Source organism: Agelaius tricolor, unplaced genomic scaffold (assembly GCF_023055355.1).
Source record: "Agelaius tricolor isolate 1412-34295 unplaced genomic scaffold, bAgeTri1.0.p SCAF_1, whole genome shotgun sequence".
NCBI lineage: Eukaryota > Metazoa > Chordata > Aves > Passeriformes > Icteridae > Agelaius > Agelaius tricolor.
In genome coordinates, this window is record NW_027269261.1 from 92727552 (window position 1) to 92748784 (window position 21233).

At 38.0% G+C, this 21233-nt stretch overlaps 1 protein-coding gene across 3 annotated transcripts in view; it reads left to right on the forward strand.

Annotated features, from left to right (window-relative positions):
* UBE3D (ubiquitin protein ligase E3D) overlaps window positions 1-19683 on the forward strand; it is a 78612-nt gene extending 58929 nt beyond the window's left edge. For all 3 annotated transcript variants that reach the window (XM_071444033.1, XM_071443999.1, XM_071444017.1), the window contains one exon: window positions 18732-19683. In XM_071444033.1, coding sequence (XP_071300134.1) covers window positions 18732-18744 — 13 coding nt within the window. In that variant the 3' untranslated portion in view covers window positions 18745-19683. The remainder of the gene's footprint in view (window positions 1-18731) is intronic.
* Window positions 19684-21233: the final 1550 nt, after the last annotated feature.

The following is a 21233-nucleotide window of genomic DNA, read 5'->3' on the forward strand; positions in this document are numbered from 1 at the left end:
GCAGAGGGTTCTCTGTTGGGTTTTTTTTGTCCTTTATTTGAAGACTTCAATCAGTATAAATGATTTAAAGGCCTCACTCCACTAGATGGGGAAAAGATGCTTGTAATGTAGTACTTGCTTACACTCTGCAGTTATTGATATGATATAATATTTTTACACTTGGGTAAGTATAGATTTTGAATAAAAGAATTTAATTAACACTGAATAAATGTTCCTCATAAGGGAAAAATTCTCTATTTCTATTTCATTAATGCTTCATGCTTCTAGCAGTTAACTAATTTAATTTTACTCCTGGTGTTCAAGGTCTGTGCTTTTCTTTCCTTCTGTTTTTCAGTCTTTCTGTTTTCTAAACAGGCTTTATTTGGTTTTTTTTATTTGGGAAAATGAAGATCAGCCAGAGATAGAAGATAGGGAAAAGTGCAAAACATTTTTTTCCTATAGTTGGACTTTGTGGACATGTGACTTTTCCTATAGTGGACATGTATCTGTGACTGTGCATAAAAAATGTGTAATGTGAAAAAAATTAGGTTTTTGGAAAGATCCCTGAGATTTAAAGATTACAAGCCTCTATTTTAAAAAGCAAGCTAAGGGACAGTTCATTCTTTTAAATCAATAAAGGTAGGGAGAGTCAGTCACGTTATAAAAGTAACCCTTGCACATGGAAGCAACCATGCTCATTTAATTTGGCTTAGTAAGGCAATTTAAGATTTTTAGGATCAAAGTCCCTTTTGAGAGTTGTTTTTAGTTGTATATGCAGTACAATAGAATTTTGTATAAGATGCTTAAATTCAGGATACAAAGTGAAATGATGTGGCAGATGTTCAAAGTGAATAAAAAATATCTGTTCGTGTTGTGTGTCAAGCAGCAAAGGGTTTAGTGAGAAGTCTAGGAGAATTATTGTTTTAGAAGTCTGAGGCAAACAATTTTTCATTTTTATTTTTTCTACTCACTACAGTTTTATTAAAAGTTTTCATGCAGAAATGTTAAGTGTCTGGTGTTGATCTTTGGTAGTTCTTAGTGTTTATCTTATAAAGCTAGTAAAATTTTGAAAAATTTCAGGTTATTTCTTTCAAACCTTAAGGTCATGCTGTGATCCTCAGCTTTGGAACATTTCTAACGTGTTCTTGATAATCATCTTTCTACATTTCTACTAATTTATGCTATTTTTCATTCACTGAACTTGGGGAAATGCTAAATTTTTTTTTATAATGCAGGCAATTATGGTTCAGCAGCATATTTTTTTAGTGGCCTTGCCCTAAGGAAGATGTTTTAAACAGTATTTTAGAAGTCTTAAAGCAGACCAATGTGCTGTAATAATTGTACTTCGATAATCCAAAGTGATGCCTCCAGGGAGATATGACTCCAGTGTATACTTTGTTCATATATATTTATCCTTGATGGTAAAATTGGATTAAAAAAATAAGAAAAAGAATTGGAAGAAAGAATCTGGAAAATTGATTCTTCTTGAAGGTCATTAATGTTTTCTAAAAAGAAGTTAAAAATGAACATGAAAATGTCATTGTTAAAGAAATTGTTCTGGCTTTGTTTTGCATAATAAGATTTTTATCAGTACAAGAAATGGTCTCATAATAATAAAAGCTAATTGTTATTTTCCTCTGAAACTGGCAAGTATTCAGTGGCTTATAAACAGACAAAGAAAAAGAGAGGGGAGGAAAAGAAGCTTGAAGAGAATAATATGTACTACATGGAGCCATAAGCTGAAGGACAGATTCATACTATATTGTGATATAAAGAGGTTGCAAAGGAGAAGGGGAGAAAAGAAGGCAACCAAAACTGCAAGATAAGGTTTAATTCAGAAGCATTTTCTGTCCATATTTGACTTAAGTATCTTTCAAATGAATGAAGGAGATTGATTTATAAAAAGAAGCTTAGACAGCAAAATTAAGAGGGAATGTGAAATTTGCACTGACTAAACCCCCCAAAAAGAGCGGAGTAGACAAAATCCAGTTTGTAAGTTTTACAAAACATTTGAACCATTTGTGTTCAAGCATGCCTTAGAACTACTAAACTTTGTTAGTTAGCTGGTTCACTTAAAAATGCATGCAACAGAAATACATTTAGAGTCACAGAGTCATTGGGGTTGGACATGATCTCCTGATATCCCCCTGCTAAAGCACAGACAACTAGAGTAGGTTACCCAGGACCACGCTCAGTTGGGTTTTAAATACCTTCAAGGATGAAGATTCCACAGCCTCCCTGGGCAGCCTGTTCTACCCTCTTGCAGTCAAGGTGTTCAGAAGGAATTTCATGCTCTTTTATTTGTGCTTATTGCCTCTTGTCCTGTCAGTAGGCACTACTGGGAAGAGTCTGGCTCTCTCATCTTCACTCCCTCCCATCAGGTATTTTTACATATTGATATGATCCCCCTGGACCTTCTCTTGTCCAGGCTGAACAGTCCCAGCTCTCAGCCTCTCCTCACAGGAAAGACACTCCAATATCTTAGTCATCCTCATGGTCTCTTCTTAGCCTGTTCTTAGCCTTTTCCTCACTTCATTAAGTCCATATCTTTCTTGTACTGGGGAGCCCAGACCTGGACTCACCAGTTTAGATGTGACCTTCCCAGTGCTGATTTGGGTGAAGGATGAGTTCCCTCAACTTGCTAGCAGCACTTTTCCTGATGCAGATGTATGTCCACTATTTTCTGTTACCTGGTCCTCCTTCATGAAGGGTGAGTCTTCCCTGCTGGTCTCAGGGGCCTGGGATTCTTGCAGGCTGATGATCAGCAAAGATTGAGGCAAAAAGGACATTGAGTAGCTCAACCTTTTGTCAGCAGGGCCTCAGGCACTGTGCAGGCTAATGCTGTGCTACTCACTGCTTGTGTGTCTCTGAGAACCTGGAAGGAGCTGCCTCCTGGCTCCCTCGCTTCTCACCCTCTGCTGACGTGGTTTGCTGTCCATGGTGGTGGCTGTTGTTGCAGTCAGCTGTTTAACTGGGGACCCAAAGAAGCCATTCAATTTCTGAGGTGTAGGGTTGATTGCACCTGTTAGATGTTGCTCTAGATCTCTGCAGTGATGGATAGGTCAGGAGTGAATATTGGTTCGATGGTAGTCTCTAAATAATTGCATTATCCCAGCCCAATGAGACCAGCAACCCCTACGTACCCCATACATGTGTGCAGTTAATGTCTTTGTCTGACACCAGTGTTTTAACAGGTATTTCATTTTTGAAATGGGTTTTATTTCAGCCAGTTATCCAGGGTGCTGTCAAAGAAGCCCATGTGTGAGCTGTGCTTTGCAGTGAAAAATGAGTACAACTTGTATCATAATCTGTTGTTTTTTTTGCTTGGATCCATTTTCAGAATGTGATGGGTGGCCTACTTTTATGGGGATGAAATATTATTTTCCTGTTCTTTTGTGACATAATGGGTCTTGTAAACAGTGCATAGTGTTTTGGAGTAGGTGGCATTATTAGGATGGATATTAGTTATTTTGGGGATGCTGATACATCAACTCTGTATTTGTCTCTTGCATCTTCCTCATCTTTTGCTAATTATAGTTGGTCTTGAGGGGAATCAGCTTCCTAAGTTAAATAGACCAGAGTAACACACAGTGTTTCTGGAGTGTGTTCAGGTGAGAACTGGTTTATGTCACCTAATTCCATGTTCACAACCCCCAGATTATTTCACAGTTCTGTGGTGGGCATATGCTAATGCTGCTACCTACGCTCCTATTTGGGAGCATGCTTCCAAATCCCTTTGCCCTGAAAGGAAGTAAGTTCCTTTCTCTTCTCTTTCCAGGCTTATTGAGCAAACTTGTTCTTTTCTTTCTGCTTTAAGAATTTTTTGGTGTCTTTTTCCTGCTGATTGATATATTTCCTCTGTTCTATCCATTGCATTTTTTTTTAATCAAATATAAGCTTTTCAGCAGATTCTGTGATTACTCGTACATCAGTTATCTGGAGCTGAGAAGAGCTTGTGCAGATTTTTTTCTGGTTGACTATTTTGCTTACCTAAGAAAGACTCCCTCCCATCTTTTTTTTTCTTTTGTCTTCTCTTCTCCCCACCTGCTGGCTCCTGAAAATTGGAAACATGAGAGGCCTTGTCTGAGCATTGGATTAAGAGCCAGGAAATCCTTACTCTTTCCATGACTCATTCATTGTGTGTGTCCTTGGGCAATCTGTTACTATTACAGATAAAAGCTGTGCATAGCACTTGGCTGAAAAATTAAAAGCATGATCCAAGGAGATTATTTCAAATTTCAATCAATGTGTGGCAAAAGTGGACAAAAAAGGGAGGCTGCAGAAAGTGAGTATGGGGGGAAACAGTTTGTTTATGAGCTCCATACAATGGTTATAAAGGGAGATAGGTAATGCTCACAGGAATTTCTGTCTTGTTAATCCTTTGATTCTGTCACAGTGCAAGCATATGCTGTGGTAGTAGATGCATACACATTCCTCAATTTCAGAGCTGATATGTTTTTATTAGAAATAAAATGAGTAAATAAGAGTGATGGAAGAGGAGAGGGTGCACTGTTCAATAGATGCACCTGTACTCTACTTTTTAAATCCAGTTCTCGGAAGGTTTTCTTGGGAGATTGGTTTGGTGGTTGTGTTTAACTGTGTGTAAATGCCTGAGGTTTTCCTGAGTGTTTGCCTAATTTTTGTCACATTTCACATCTTTAAGGATGTGAACTCTTCCTCACAATTCAGAAGTAACAGAGATCTATGGGGAGAGCAAAGGTCTGGGGCTTCTAGGCAGGATCACTTGGAGGTCAGAGAAGACATATGGAATCATTTACCTTATTTTCCATGATAAATCAGACATGAAAATAACTTCAGGAAGTAACAGAATATGATATGATGATATGGAAAGCTGCCTTCTGTATCCTGCTTCCTTATGTGACTTCTCTGTATAAAGCTGAATATGGTGAAAAGCTGCCTACGGAACCCGCTGCTTTCAGAGTGTATTTGCAGATGTTTTAATACCATGTCCATTCAGTGTCCATTCACATGACTCTGCCTATACCTTTATTTTGACTATTTTAATGATCTGTACATCAGCTCCCATTGCTGTGGTATTGAGGGTGGTAATTTTCTATTCAGCAGCAACCTATCTAATCTAAGGTAGCCTTTCCATCTGCCCCAGCTCTTGTGCATGTAACCTTGTCTCTTCCTTCTGCCTCTTTGGCATTATCCAGTGACTATGCAGATGTGCCAACACAGTGGGGAGGAAGTTTGCAAGAGCATTTGGTTATTGCTTAACCTTCCACCAAAGAAATGCATACTTTCTGGTGAAATACATTAGTGAAGGCTGCTGGGGTCCATGTATAATCTTTGATATTTCATTTGGTGAAAGTGAATGCCTTATATATTTTTTTTTCCTTCATCTTCTTGGTTTGTGCTTTTATTGCAGCTATATCCTGGATTCTTCTAAAAAAGGCTGTGCTTGGGATGAGTGTTTGAATAATTAAATGCCTATATGTGGGGTTTATTCCTGTTTTTGAATAGTCATGGTTAATTGAGAAGAACAGTATCAGGCTTCTGAGATTCAGAACTTCCAGTGATACTGCAGTATGCAACAGGTCATTTCTGCAAAAGGTCAGTCCTGTCCCTGCAGTGGAAGTTGCTGTGCCAGTGAGTGGGGTCAGTCTGACCTCTGCTTTAGTGTGTTAACTTGCATTTCCCACTGTTGCTGCTCTTCTGACATGCTGGGATAGGAATCTAATGAAGAGACTGGTTCAGAAAGGGTTTTGGTCTGAATTCTGTGCTATCAGATGTTTATCCTAGCTTCTGTGAGCAGTTTTTACTTCACAGACTCACAGTAATTGGTCTGGTTTATATCTGGGACTTCATGGAATTCTTGTATTTCATCAAATTTAGTCCTGTTATTGCAGATAACATTATGGATCATCAATGGGTCAACATCTGTCTTAAGATCCCCCTGGTTCCTTGTACAGCCCTTCCTTTTGGAAAGCAAATTAACTTTCAGTTGTCATTAATTGATGCATTCATCAAAATTTTCCAAATCTGTCCTGATAGAGAGTAAGTATTTAAAATTGTCTGGTGCCTATCAGAGGCAGGAATCCAAAAGCTATTTATGAGTCTAGATTTGACTCCTATAAGCACTTCACCACATGAATAATTGCCTCCCTTGGACAATAGAGGTGTTCCAATGTGTGTACAGAATCAAAGATCCACATTGATTCAAAGTTCAACTTTGGAATAACGATGTTATTGTTGAGGAAATCATTAGAATCAAAAGGACAAGGACATTTGTCTCTGGTCAAAATTGTTTTTTCAGTATTGTTTTCAAAGAGAATTCTCTGTCATAACTTGTTTTAAGATCTTTCTTACTGTCTTGCTAATTTAATAAACTTCTCTCTCATGGGTGACTACTGACAAGAAATACTAAGAAAGGATGCAATTTAAATGTACTGAAGTCAAAGTTAATTGCATTAAACCTTCTTAAAATGCAAGAATCATATAATACCAGGAAAATAAACATCTAGCATGCAGAAATTACATTACTACATTCCTTCTCTCAGTTGTTCTACAGGCACGCTTTTTCATAATGAAAGACATAAGGGATTTGAATATAGTTTAGACAACCATTTTAATTTCTTATGATGTTCTCAGTCAAACTTTTGACTTTTGAGGTTCAATCATGCTGAGAGTTCCCAGAGCTGAGAGCTCATGCTGCCCATGGAGAGTCTTCCTGGTATCTCCGTAGTTAAATTTTATTTATTTTGTACACCATGTCCTACTCTCACAAGAATGTGGCAATAAACATAGTAGTAACAAACCTCATACATCTTTCAACACCTACTTCCCCACAGATCTTTGCTTTTAAAACTCTTCACTTTATTTACTTTTACTTTAGTATGAATTAATAGTAAACCTTGATGAAAAGAGGTTTAAATTGCAGGATTGATGTTTGAGCACAGTCTGCTTTCAAAAAAACAAACTACTTGAAAGCTTTTCTCTTCAATTATCTTATTGCTACAGGAAAAATATTCTGAAAATGGTAAATTCTGTATTTTCTTATGAAGCTTCAAGGTCAGTAATGGTTCTTTTTACCAAGAAAACATGTTTTCATGTGTTTGAGCCTTAAAATGGGTGGTTTCAGCTTTTTTTCTGGTTGCAGCTGGCAAAAGAATGTGCTCAGTCCCTAGAAATAAAAATCAGTTTGACCTAGTAACGGCTGTAGGGATCTTAGAGACCAGAAATCAAAAATTTTTACACTGTAAAAATACCTGATATAATTTAGGAGCTCAAATCTCACTGAGAGTGGCCTTAAAATCCTACATCCTTTAGAGGCTTTGTAAATGTTTTATTACCCAGCCAGTATTAAGCAGTGTTTACTGAATGCTTGGCCATTTAATAGGCATCATGAGATTTTACAGGAACGGGATGACCTGGGACCAAAGGACAGCCCTGCTCCGACTCTGTTCCCCTGGGAATGAATCATAATAGGAGAAGATATTTTCCGGAATATTCCTTCATTACTGTGGTTTTGTTTTCTTCTGTGTGTCTCTCTATTTCACAGGATACAAATGAATGCCTTATATAAATTTTTTTCCTTCATCTTCTTGGTTTGTGCTTTTATTGTAGCCATATCATCTTCCAAACACCTGTTCCTGTTTTAACTCAGTCTTAATCTCTTGCCAAAAGCTGAACTCTGGTAGGAACGCAGTAGTCCCAATAAAGTGTTAAAAATAAAATAGTAGTTGATACTTAAATACCCATTTATATACACAAACAAATTAATCCTCATACCTCATGCAGGGAGGTATTTATTCTCACTCCAGTTTTAATTGCCAGGAAGCAAAGAGAGAATTTAAGCAGCTAATTTTCTGAACTTGCTTTTTTTTCCATGAAGTTTTCAAAAGATAATCTAATGAAGAGATGTGTTCAACCTATCTAGTTTTAAAGTGTTACATAACAGTGCCACATTCTCCTTTAATCTCCTCTACTGTTTTCTTTAGAGTTACGGTTCAGATTGCATGTAAAAATAAAGATTGTGTGTAAATGTGGGCATATAACCAATCTCTCAATAAAAGATATAATTTATTTCTGTTCTCTAATGCACCCATTTTATGTCATGTTCCCTCTGCCCCCTCCTCACATCTTACTGGTATTTCAAATCATATGACAGGTAACATTTGGGTTTGGTGTGTTGAGAAATGGGTGTGCACACAAGAGATGGCCATGTCTGACACTGTGGCAACATTGAGTATGTGACAAGATATCCCAGAAGTTTCAGCATGGCATCACAGTGTGCTCTGCTCCTGTAGCATTTGCTGAGGGAGGCTCTTAGAAACCCAGTTTACACCTATGTACTGGTTTCTATGACATAACTAACTATAAACATTGCAGGATACAAAGAGGGTGGACTATTTCTTTCAGGGTTTGGTAGATTTTCTTTTTAGATAAAAAATGTAACAGTTTAGAGACAAAAGCAAAATTAAACTGCAGTTATACCCTCCAGGCCATCAGCAAGTAGAGTATTAACCAAAGTAGTTGGCTTGTTTCCTTGTGGCCTCTTTGTTTGTAAAGCACCTTACCACAGTAGTATTTAACAAATATTTTCCTAACAATCTGTTTGAAGGCAGAGCACGAGACCTCTGGTGCTGCTCTATAATTTCCTGTGTCAGTTTTACCTGTCTATTGGATTTTCTAAGGCATTTCAGTGTAAGAGATGAGAAGGTTGTCTTATGATTGGCCTCAAACAGACTCTGAACAGGGACCTAAATTTGGACAAAAAGAGAAAGACCGATTTTCATTAAATTAAAGTTCAAAGATGCATTGACCTACAACATTAATATCTCTGGCATCTTGCCAGTGTTGAATCCAGGAGATAACTGTATTACTTTTACACTGGGAGTTAAGGAGCCAAGTAATTTCTTTGGTTGATGCCTGCATGATAGCTTTGTTAATGCACCCCAATTGTATCTCTTTTATTTAGTGCAAATGATTGCCTACACTTCAGTTCATAGCAAGATATAGTGCTTTCTCCTCCTTTCTTCTTAGGTTTGCTGTTCAGTTCCTCTTTATCTTTCCACCATGCTTCTTCTAGACCTGAAACAAGCTTAGCCTGCTGTTTTACTCAAATAAAGGGCAAGGAAGTTGAGGGGAGAAAAAAGACAAGAAACATAAGCAAGGAAAGGCATCTCCAGCAAGGCCCTGAAGGGGATTCTGACTTCTAGATTTTACCTGCTGCTGCAGCTGGGAAACAAATAACTATTTTTGTAGTAATCTTTTCCTGGAGAAACTGTGAGCAAGACTTTATCTTCTACTGCAGTATATCTGACATTGTGCAGGTTGGAGGTAAATCCTGATGAAAGGTATGTTGTGTGTGTTTAAAGGAGAAGGATTGATTAGGAGTAGTGGTTAAAAATAGGAGAAAGACAATTTGAGTTACTGTGAGGAATGATTCAATAAGAGGGAGTAATAGAGAAAATGTTAGTTTATGGTGAGGGGATCATTTGAGCTGGAAAATGAAGCTGGTAATAGAAGAATATATTATTCATTTTTCTGGTTTGTATGATGCAGCACTTGAAAGTCACCTTTCTGTTTTAGAGTGTGCTACAGTATTTCATGTCTAAAAGGAGAGGAAAAGACACATTTTCCAGCTTCGAATCCAGCTGTGTTACAGTGTAATAAAGACCTGAAACCAGTTCATCTCTTTCACATATGTTAGCACTTTCCTCTCTTTAAGACATAGTGGCATTGAAATAGAGTACAAGGGTATTTTGGTGAGATAGGATGCTTCATAAATTTTGTTGCAGAGAATACCACCTAAGAGCATCTAATTGAGAGCAACAGCCATGCAAATGACCAGAACGTCCCACATCTGGGAAAGCCAGCATCTAATCAAAGATGTAAGTGCATTGTGTGCTGTGAAACACACCTGACATGCACCATACTTTATCAGCTTAATTTTGAGACAGGAGATTCACTGTTTAAGAGAGGTTATGTGGCCACTTAGCTCACCCTATTTATTCTCTCTGGATTAGGTACTATTCACTTGCTTCATGGTCAACAAAATAAATCCATATATTTATCTGTTTAGCCCTTTATTTTATAAGACAGCAGACTGTTCATAGTGCCTTGTTCAGGGCTTTTTTCATCCTCACCTTCAATGCAGAAATACTATAAAAAATGCAGCTGCTGAATGCCACAGCAGCACCAGTGTGTCAGTTCTTTCCCTTTCTGGGGAAGATACAGTGTATATTATTGATTCTGATCAGTTGAAACACATTCCCAAGAGTACAGAGAAATCTAGTGGCATGAGAGCTGCAAAAACAGAGCCAAGGCTCAGAGTGACATGGCTTTCAGGGAATCAGGAGCAAGTCCTGCTGTGACAGCAGCCTGTGAGTGTGGAATGGCCCACTGGAGTGCAGGGGTGGCAGACCCACCCTCCTCCAATTCAGCCTCATGACACACCTTTCAGCAAGGCTGAGAAGTTTTTAGAGACTGCATCATATGTTTAAATTTGGGCTGTCAGGCATTAATTTCTTCACATCTCTAGCTTTAGGATACAGCTAGCATGCAGTTAATTGACACAGCAGCTTGCAGTGCCTTGTTTGTTATAGGTTAACCTGTGTTTCACAACTGCCATGAATATATGTGCTTAAACAAATGTTTTTCTGCAGCAGTTTAAAACCACTTGATGCAGAAACATGTGCTGCTCTGACTGCATGATTAGTTTTAAGTTTGGAGTGTGGTGACTACTACAGTAAAAACCAAACTTCATCTGGTGTTGACTAAGAAAATCCCAAATTCCATGGGTTTTTTTAGCTCAATTTGCTTTCTATCAGTAATTGCAATGTAACATTAGTACCCAATTACACACTCTGTTATGGTTTGCATTCAAGAAAGTGTGTGTAAGACTAGCAAAGTTAAATAATACTGCTATTTCTGTGCCTGTCTTAATGATGGGTACCTCAAGAAATAACATCTGCCATGGAAATAAAAATAGTACAGGCTAATGAGGAAGAGTTGGCAGGAAACAAAATAAAGCCATGAAGTTTTGTGGCTCCTAGATGTAAAGAAACAAAAGATTAATAGCCATCTCATCCTGAAATAAAACAAACTCAAAAAAACTTTTCCTTTTTTCACACGAAGAACTACTTGATCTAAAATGTTAAAGAATTGCTTGTCTTCCTATCAGCTAAAAACATGCAGAGATTTATTTTCTACAGTTTTTGCAACTGCCAGTGGTTTTCTCTCTAAAGCTTTGGCAAGTTTCATCATGCAACTGTTAACAATAGCAAAGTGATAGCTTGCAGTACACATGCACAGCCTGGTACTCTTAAGAGGAATCTCTTGCTTTTTGTAATTTATCTCTGTCACATTTCAAATCAGCTTCATTATTATAAGAAATTAATACTTTAGGAAGGATTAGGTTGAAAGAATGCATGCTGATTTATAGATGGGTTTATTTCTTAAATCCTGGAGGTACATTTTCAGATTGAGAAATCATATTTAAAGGAGGAAACCCTTGCTTTTGTTGAAATTAATTCCACTAGAAACTGAATGAAAGTAATCTAATTTTCTTTCTGATTGGTTGTTTTGGGTGTATTTCGCATTTTCTCCAGCTTGGACAGAAGTGATTTATCTGAGTGGTGTTCTAACCAGTTTCTTCCTGCATTGAAGACTGGAAAGCCCAGAGATGTACAGTGCCTTTCACATTGTACAGTGGAGGACTTACCTTTCCCCAGCCTTCTGGGAGTTCTGGGGAATTTCACTCTTTAGATGATAGGTCTGCTGAAGCCAGGCTCTTCCCAGCTTTCATTGCCACCTCTGTTCCTCTGCTTCTGTGGTAGCATTGCACTGACCAAAATTATGTTTCTTGTGAGACCTTAAAGCTGTTTGAAGCACATACTCATTGAGATGTGAAATTCCCTGCTAAAGAATGACCTCGACATCCTGTGGAGTGAGTGAGGTGTAGAGTCCTTCGCAGAATGCCCCCTCCTCCCTACCCAAACCTGAGCCCTGTAGGGGTTAGTGGGTCAGACTGCAAAGCCACCATTCCACATCCCTTTCTTCTTCAACCCAGTTTTCAGGGTTTTAGTTTGCTGGGATAGCGTGGTTCCACAATCTGTGCCTCATTATTGCCTTCATGACATAGTCTTGCAGCACAGTGCTGCTGTGTTTGCCTGAGAGAGTATGCCAGATGTATTTTAGTTTCTTTGAAACTTGAGCATGATAGTGATAGTCTTGAACACTTTTTAGATTGACCCTACACATTAGTTTTGTTATTTCATTAAATATTTTGAGCTTGGCTTGTACAACTGTATCTGTTCTGTCAATCTGTAGTATTGTTTTAGTGCCCTTTTCAAGGGACTTGTATTCTTCTAGAGACATTTTTTTTCAAAAGTTTTTGTTTCTATAGTAAAATACTTAAGACATACCAACCTAGTGATATGAAGTTATGGTGCTTTGAACACAGGCTGATGTTCCCTTGGTTTTCTTAGACCAAAAATGTAAAGGAAGGGTAATTAGATGAAACACTTTTTCATGTTCTGGTGCATACTCAAAACCAGACTTCTCACTGCATGGCATTTAAAGCATGTTGGGAAATGTTCACGTGCTGTGTGAAGTGGCTGCCATTGATGGGCTGTGGAGGGGATATTAGAGCAGCCAATCCTGCTTACATGACCTCCATGCCATAGGAGAAACAGGCACTGAGTGACCCAAGGTTCAACTATTATCACAAGAGCCTGGAGTACAGAGGAAAAAGAGCTAACCATCAGTGTAACAGAGACACCTTTGCTGCTGGAGTGTAGCCAGGGAGTTTGCAGGCTGCCAGGAGGCCCTATGGGGCAAGTACATAGTGTGCTGTCAAGGTAGGATCATCTCAGTGATTGATGGGTTCTATCTTCTTGGAGGTCTTTTCCAACCATAATGATTCTGTCTCTGGCTTCTCTTATTCTTCTAGTAGTGAACATGCTGCTTTACTCTCCAATTTCCTCTAAAAATACCTTTGCTCTCCCCAAAAGCTACCCCAGAGATCTTGGGGTAATATGCAACAGCTTGGTAACATTCAAGTCTGGAAAAGACAGCTGCTTTTTTATGGGTCTCTGGATTCAGTGGGAGCAAGTGTAAATATAGCAGTTAATGTTCTTTCATGTCTCTGCTCATCTAATGCCATCTGCTTTGTGTCCATTCATTGACACTGGTGCCAAATGTATTTCTGGAACAGGGTATTTGTGCATCTGCAGGCTTGATCCCAGATTGTTAGGTGAGAACAAATATATAAACTGTATGGTGTGGATAGGCAGGTGAACTCTTAAGATTTAATGTGGTTATTTATAACCAGCTATTGCCAGTAGTTGCTAATCCACAGGGTAATGGTAACAGTTATAAGTTGTCACTGCTTCTGGTAGTGGTGCAGGAATGGAAGGAGCACTGTTTCCCCTCCGGGAAAGACCTTATTCCTTTGTCTGCTCTGTCCCTTTTTAGCACCTATGGCAATGCCAAACTTCTCACAGAGTTTATCAGAAATCAAATATTTATAGAGCTGGGACCTAGGCATGGTGCAGATGCTTTAATCCTCCCACTCGTTGATCTGTCATTATTTTACAGGAGTGAGAAATGTGTCAGGCAGGGTTATGGCCTTCTCTGTCTGTTTATGCACATTGTCCCTGTAGTGGTATTAGTGCATTATTAAATATGGGGATAAGGGATATGTAGGTTCAGTTATACTCACACAAACATGTTTATATCACTTTCTCTGAGTCTTTTTCCAAGGTATAAGTGTATTCTATGTACAAGGCATCTTGACTGCAATATAATTGCAACCACACAAGCAGTTGTACTTGCTGTAGTTATTAAGGCTTAAGCCATAACACTTAGCACTAGCCATAACATTTGTAGCAATACAAATCTGGATGAATTAGACTGGTCTGAGGCTTTGAGTATATGTTATCTTTCAAATCCAGCTGTACATGTGGAAAATACCACTATCCTCAGCTTTTCACTCTCATTTCCACCAGAGATTTGTCTCTCCTCTGTGATCTGCCAGCAGAATTGTTTGTGCAAGCCCCTCCCTTTCTTGTTTCTAGGATAAACCCATCCATTTAATACAGACCAGAGGGTAGAGTTTGGTGTAACAGTCTGATTTCACCAGATAGTAGGAGAAACTCTGAAGTGGTCTTTTGTGGGGAGAAAGGAATGGTAACTTGCAGCAGAGAGACACCATGAGCCTGTGAGATTAGTATCATCCAGCACAGCTGGATCTAGGAGCAGAGCTCTGCCCACAGCTGTCCTTGTCTTTTTGGGAAGGTTATTCTCTTCCTGTGCACATGGATAGCATGGCATTGCTTGATTACCTGTCAGTCTTGAGTGGAAATAAATAGAGCATTTGATGTTGATTGTAGGCTGTAGCCTTGCTGGTGTGTAATCAGCGTTTCCTCTGCAGTCGTTTCATCACGGCTGATTTCACACTAGCACATGTGCAGGATTAAAGCATGGGTATCTGTCTATGTACAGACTGTCTGTTGCAGTAGATATGATTTAAGATAGCCATGTAAGTTGTGTTCTTCTAAAACATGATGTAGCATTATGAACTGGGCATGGTAGTGTTTAAAAATTGGCCTAATGTTCAAAGAAGACAAAAGTAAAATATATTTTATACATTTAAACTTGAGGTTTGAGCTGGTGGTGGTGTTTTATTATTTGTTGTGCAGTGGAAAAAACCACAGCAGTCATATTTTAGGAAGCATTCAGAGATTTAATTTCTTCTGCTGAAACTGAAGCATACATAACTACTTCCAACCCACTATTTTCCTTTATAATTATGCAGAAGTAAACTGAAGTACAATTCCCTCTCTAAAACTAAAGAGAAATTCTGTATCTTCTACATACTTTTGTTTAGCTCTTAGGAGAGACTTAGGTATTTAAAATCCTTCATTGTCAGCTTTGAGAGACATACATAGGGATTTTTATGCACCATTCACTTGGACTCCTTAAAAGAGAGCAACATAAGAACAGTTTCAAAACTTGTGTTACAACATGGGAATGCAACTTTTGATGTATTATTTCCTGTTTTACTGTGGAAGTAAGAACCTGCTCCTTGGATGATTCTTGGAGGTGATTCAAAGATTGAACTTCTTTTTCCTTGCTTAGATGATTTGCAGATTGCATTTCTTTAAAATATGTTGTTTAGCTGCTTCTCTCACGCTCCTGCTTCTCTTACAGCAGTCATCCACTCTGCCAGTTCACCTAGTGGTAGCACTTGGTAGAAGAGATTTCTTTTCACCAGCTTCAGCCATCTGGAACCACCTTCTTTTATCTCTAAATTCATTAGGTCTCCATAGTTTAAAAAATATTTTAAGAAGTTGCAATTGTTTTCTTTCACCTTTTACTCCTCGGTGTTTGGACATATTTCACTTGACCAGGTTGCTCATGGCAAGTGGAATTTGAACTAGATAATCTTTATGGGTCTCTTCCACCCCAAACCATTCTATGATTTTTCTGAGAAAGCCAAGAGACCACATCTTCTAAAACTGAGCATCAGTACCTGGATATCTTAACTTGTCCTGACTCCGAGAGATTTTTAACAAAGCTGATGCTGCTTTATTGTTTACTGAAGGGGTAATCTGAGAGCTTTCAGAAGGGGACAATGTGCTGAGGTAAGGTCAGTAAAAAAACTGATTAGAACTGACTTTTATTCTGAATTTAGTAATAAACCTTTGTAGATGAGATAATTTTTCTTTCAAAATCCTCTCATAGCAGTGAAATACTGGATGTGCAGACTGCTGAAAGCATTGCTACTAAAGCTGGAAGAAGCAAGTAGTTGTCTGTCTTGTAGAGACTGTATCCTAATAGATGGAAAACTGAGGGAAAACCACATAGTCCCATTTTCCCAACCTAAAGTAATTCATTTATTATGTAGAACATATAATTTACTGCTGTTTAGATATCCAACTGCATCTACAGTAACAGTATAATAAAGGAATATTTTATATGCCTCATATTGAACTTTGGATGGATAAGGTGAAACTTCCTAAGTGATTTCGTTTCAGTTGATTTTGTTCTGAAGTGCTTTCATGGGTTGCAGGTGTTTTTAAACAGCTTGATTTGCATTTTTTTTGCTGGTATGTCAGCTGTAGGATGATCTAATATGCTCTTTTCATTCACATTGGTAGTAAATATAAACACAGACAGTAATAATTTATTACTTTCGTTGCTTTTCAGTTTATTGGGCAGTAGGAGAGCCTAGCAGTCTAGGGAAGCATTATGTTGCAAATAACTCTCTCAAAGGAGAAGAAAAGTGTATTTCATGCATTATAAAATATAGCAAGCAGTCAAATTAAACAAATATATCCACTCTAATGGCACATCAAAACTGTGTAGCAAAGGAGTCTGCAATCTCAGGTAGAAAAATCTGCTTAAAATTTTGAGTCTTGTGTATTGAGATGGTTATTGCTTTTCTTGATTTTTCTATTTTTTTTCCTTGCAATGCAAGGACAAATCTTTCGCATTGCTAATGTCACTGTGAGTTTTGTCTTTGATTTGACTGGTGCCAGGGTTTCATCCGTAGCCTGTATAACTTACGACTCTTCCACAGAGCTAAAACTTTACATTTGCTCATAATTATGTCTCTATTAATCTGAGCAATTAAATCATGAGAAAGGTGACAAGCATATTGATTTTGCTTTCAATTTTTGTCTTTGAGGATGGGAATCTTTGGCATAGTGGATAAATTTCCCTATATGTTGAGTAGTCTCTAACTTTTACAACACCCCTTGGTTGAGCTGACAGAAATTATTTTGATGTAGCAGCTTACTGCTGGAAAATGCTGATGAAGCTGAAAAAAACCACTTTATGGGCATGTGTCAGTGTGGTGAGATTTGCATGGGAAAGGCAGGCCAACTTCCACCCTTGGTGAGGCAGCTGATTGTTGGCATGGTTTGCCTATAGACATTTCTGAAAATTTATGCTCTTTAAATCATAGAATGGTTTGGGTTGGAAGGGACCTCAGAGATCATCTCGTTCCAACCTCCCACCACAGGCAGGTTCACCTCCCACTAGACCAGGTTGCTCAAAGCCCCATCCAGCCTAGCCTTGAGTACTTCCAGGGATGGGGCATCCACAACTTCTCTGGGCAACCTGTTCCAATGCCTCACCATCCTTATAATAAAGAATTCCTTCCTTCTGTTTAATATAAGACATGAAAATTTTTGTTTCTGAATTTTAGTTCCAGTTCAGAAGAAGAAAAGAATGATTTGGAAATGTGGGAGATTTCAGGGATCTCAGTTGTGTTGTCTGTACAAACCCTTCCATGCAGTAACTGCAGTTTTCTACTGGGTTATTGCTGTTAGTCTCGGAGTAGCAAAAGAGTGTTCAGGAAGTGAGCTTGCATGGTATTTTTTTTCTATTCTGAACCAAGAATTGTTGTCATGTCCCATTTATGCCTTGTAGATGTGATATTTAGACATGAATCCTTTGTGTGACTGATTCTCTGAGAACTATGTTAGATATGTTAAAAATGTTAAAAAATGCTTTTTTTTTTTTTTTTTACATCCTTTATAGCAGACATATAACTCTCTTAAACATACTTTGGGCACAGGATCCAAAAGGAGTGTTTTAGCTGTGTTTTATCCTCTGTTCTGGATACTCAGTGATACTTCATGCTTGCATTTAATTCCTTCTGGTTGATCATGCTTCATGACTTCTTTTGTCACAGCATTGAGTAGAGTGATGATTGAGGGTCATCTCTGAAAATCCAGAGTTGTAATTGATGGTCATTTTAATCTTCACTTAAGTGACTGTTGAAAGCTCTTGCAGAGAACAAAGAGGAAGTGTCTGTCTCAGAAGTTCTTTTCTTGTATGTTTTCATCAGACAGGAGGAATAGGTTGTATCTTTTCAGAAGACAGTTGTGTAACCTGGTGGTCATTTTTCTTTCTCTCTTCTTGCATTTTTGCAAAGGCATCTGTACATCTGTTTTTCTGTTTTTGTGATCAACAAGAAATATGTGAAGCAATCTCCTTATCAGATAAGAATCTGGATGTGTCATTTCCAGTCATCTTACTTAACTTTCTGCATTAGTATACTGCATATCCTGAAGAAAGCCAAACAAAATCAAAAAATACAGGAGAAACTGCTGCATGCATGTGACCAAGAACAAATGAGTTTGGGACAGCAGAAATCCTGTAGATTGCTTGTATTTGATAGATCACCTTCCCTCTAAATAGCTGTTAGACAGTGCATTTAGTGCAGTAAAGAGAAGAGGTACATAATTTGCTATCTTCTGATCATATACAAGTATTTATCTTCTCCCCTCTGGTAAGATTATGGTTATTTCAAAATGTAGGACATTTTTCTTTATTACTTTGGACTTCTCATTGTGACTTTGGAATCGGTATTTGACGTAGAGTGACAGCACTGTTCAAATAAACTAATATTCAGACAAAACTGGGAATGTATCAAAGATTTAATCTAAGCTAGTTTCAAAATACTATCAAATAGCCTTTGAAGTTAGATGAGATAAACAGTCTTTGTTATTCTAGGGGAAGAAAAAATTTTAGTTCTACAATACAGGCAGTGCTTGAGCAAAAAAAGAAAGTTTGGGAATTTTTAGGAGACATGTTAGGTAGAGAAGAGGTGGAAAAATAGCAATACATCCTCTGTTTTCTGATTGCACTAGTGTGTCATTAAGTAAAAAGATGATTATTATATATCATTTCTATTGATACAAAGAAGCATCTTTGTTTCACCTGCAGTGTTGAAATTAATCACACTGTTTTTTTGCTTCCTTTTGTAGGTTGCCTTTTTGAAGATGTGAAGAACGAAGATACCTGTGTTGAAAACTGTTGTTAGATTTATTTTCAGGAGAAAAGTGTACAGATAACTTCCAATAGTGGGACTTTTAGAAGAAAATCCCTTGGCAATACAAAAGAAAATGAGGTGGGGTGGGTGGGTGTATTTTTCATATCTGAATGTGTTTCAAAACCAAACTTTTGTATCCAGTGCATTCTTAGATGTCATTGGAAGAGTGACTTACCTGTCACTCCTGTGACATCCAGCTGGGGTGACTATTATCCTGTCTTCACTGCTAAAAGGAAATTCCCTGTGTATCTTGTACTACCTTTACCAGTGTTAGGTATATATATAGGATATACATTGCTATATATACATTGCAATGTATATATCCTTAGGAGAGTTCACAACTGATAGCAAATGTTTTAAAATGTCATGGATACTAATATGAGTTCTTTACCTTCTTTGTTCTAGTGAAGTTAGAAGTCCAACTTTAAAATATAAAATCTGTTTTTTGTAAAACGTACATTTTTATCATGTATATTGTTTTTGCATTAAGGTTTGCCTCTCTTCTTGAGAGTGAAGGAAGACAGTTTCTGCATACATCATATGATGTATGTTTTGAAGAATCAGGTTTTATGGTTATTTGGAATAATTATTATTATTATTTCAAGGAAAGTTAACATGCCCTTTACTCATTAAATGATCCTAACATAGGAAGTGATCCTACAAAGTGTTGGACACCCCAGTTTTACACATCCAAAAACAAGGAGCTGAGGCCTCACAGCACCCACTCTGGATATAATTTCTCTGTTATTATCTTCATTTTCAGTATTGAAGGAAGAGCAAAATTATTCTGACTTTTGTATTCAGGGACTAAATTATCTAGCTCCAAGATATTTTATCTATGCACCAATGTTGAGTCATTTTATGAATAAAATATTTTTTCTAAATTAGTTTACCATTTGTTCTGCCTAATTTCTGTGACAGCTTTAGCTTCCCATGATGCCTTGAGAAGGCTGACCTAGAACAGAGGCTAGACAGAGTTAAAGAATAAAGTAGGTATTTATTTAAAGGCTTTAATGGATACACCTTGGGCAGTACAAGAGCCTGGCCAGGGCCAACACCCAGGATGAACCCAAAATGGTCACCGGTCCAAAAAAATGGACAACCAGTCAGGAGGTCTCACACTTTCATAAGTTCTGGTCCATTTGCATATTGGGGCTAATTGTCCAATTACACCTTCAGATTATGAAGTCCCATCCTTCTTGTTTGCTCTCTTCAGTCCACAGTTGTTTATGCTCTTGGGCCTGAAACTTGTATAGGTTGTCCTTGGTCTCAAGCTAGAAAAGGAATTGTTTTGTCCACCTACTCTGAGAGCTTACTCACACTTAATATGAAGCTCAGAACTACACACCTAGGCAGCATAGAGTCTGGAAAAAATGAATGCTAAAACTTAAGGCATCATTTCTCTTCTTTAGAGGCTTGACAAGGCCTTTACCTTGTCGAGTCTCTATTTTAAGTATCTGCTAATAATAGGTACTTAGTAACAGATAAGTAACAATAGTAAACAACTAAAATAACAAACATCTTAAAATAATTAATATCTAACAACAGGTAAATACCTAAGTATCTAAGGAGGACTGAGCAATTTGCAGAAGGAAATCATTCATACCACACCAAAATATTCCATCTTTAAAATATTTTTCAGCCTATGGTGGTGTGGTTTGTGGCGCCAATGGTGGCTCCAACATCCATATTTTGACAATAGCTGAACTTTCTCTTATTTCACACTCTGCACCCACTTTTCCCAGTAAAGAGGGGCAAGAACTTAGCAGGGGGACACAGCAGGGACAGCTGATCTGAATTGGCCAGGGGGATATCCTGTACCATACAGCATCAAACACAGCAGTGAAAGTGGTGGTAGAGGAAGAAAGGGGAGGAGGGGTGCCTTCCAAGTTTGTGTTTGCTCAGAGAATACGTGAGCATTGGTCTGTTTGTGGGAGGTGATGAGTTACTGCCTTTGCATTGCTTGGTTCCATTTCTGTTTGATTTTTTTTTCCCTCTTCCTTTATTAAACTGTCTTTCAATTCTCAGATTTTCTTGCTTTTTTCTTCCTGTTCTCTTCCTGTTCCTGGTAAAGGAACTTGGGCATGAGTGATGGGTGCTTGCTTACCTGCTGGCCAGGGTTGACCCACCACAATTGCAAGTAAAGTTGTGAAATTCCCAAAATAAAAAGAATTAATCTCTCTGTTCAAGCTGGCCTCCCATTTGGGGACATTTTCCTTCTCAATGTTCTCAATGGTCATAATTACCTGTCTGTGTCAGCAAGGCAGGGCAATTTGACACATTTAGTGTTATTTTTCCCTTTCTTTGATTCTAGCTCTGAGACCTCTACTGATGTTTAACTACTGAAATTACTGGAAAATATCAGACCACATATGATAATATATAATTGTCTCTGATGTCTTTCCATTTGAAAATAGATTAATTTGGCCATGTTCAG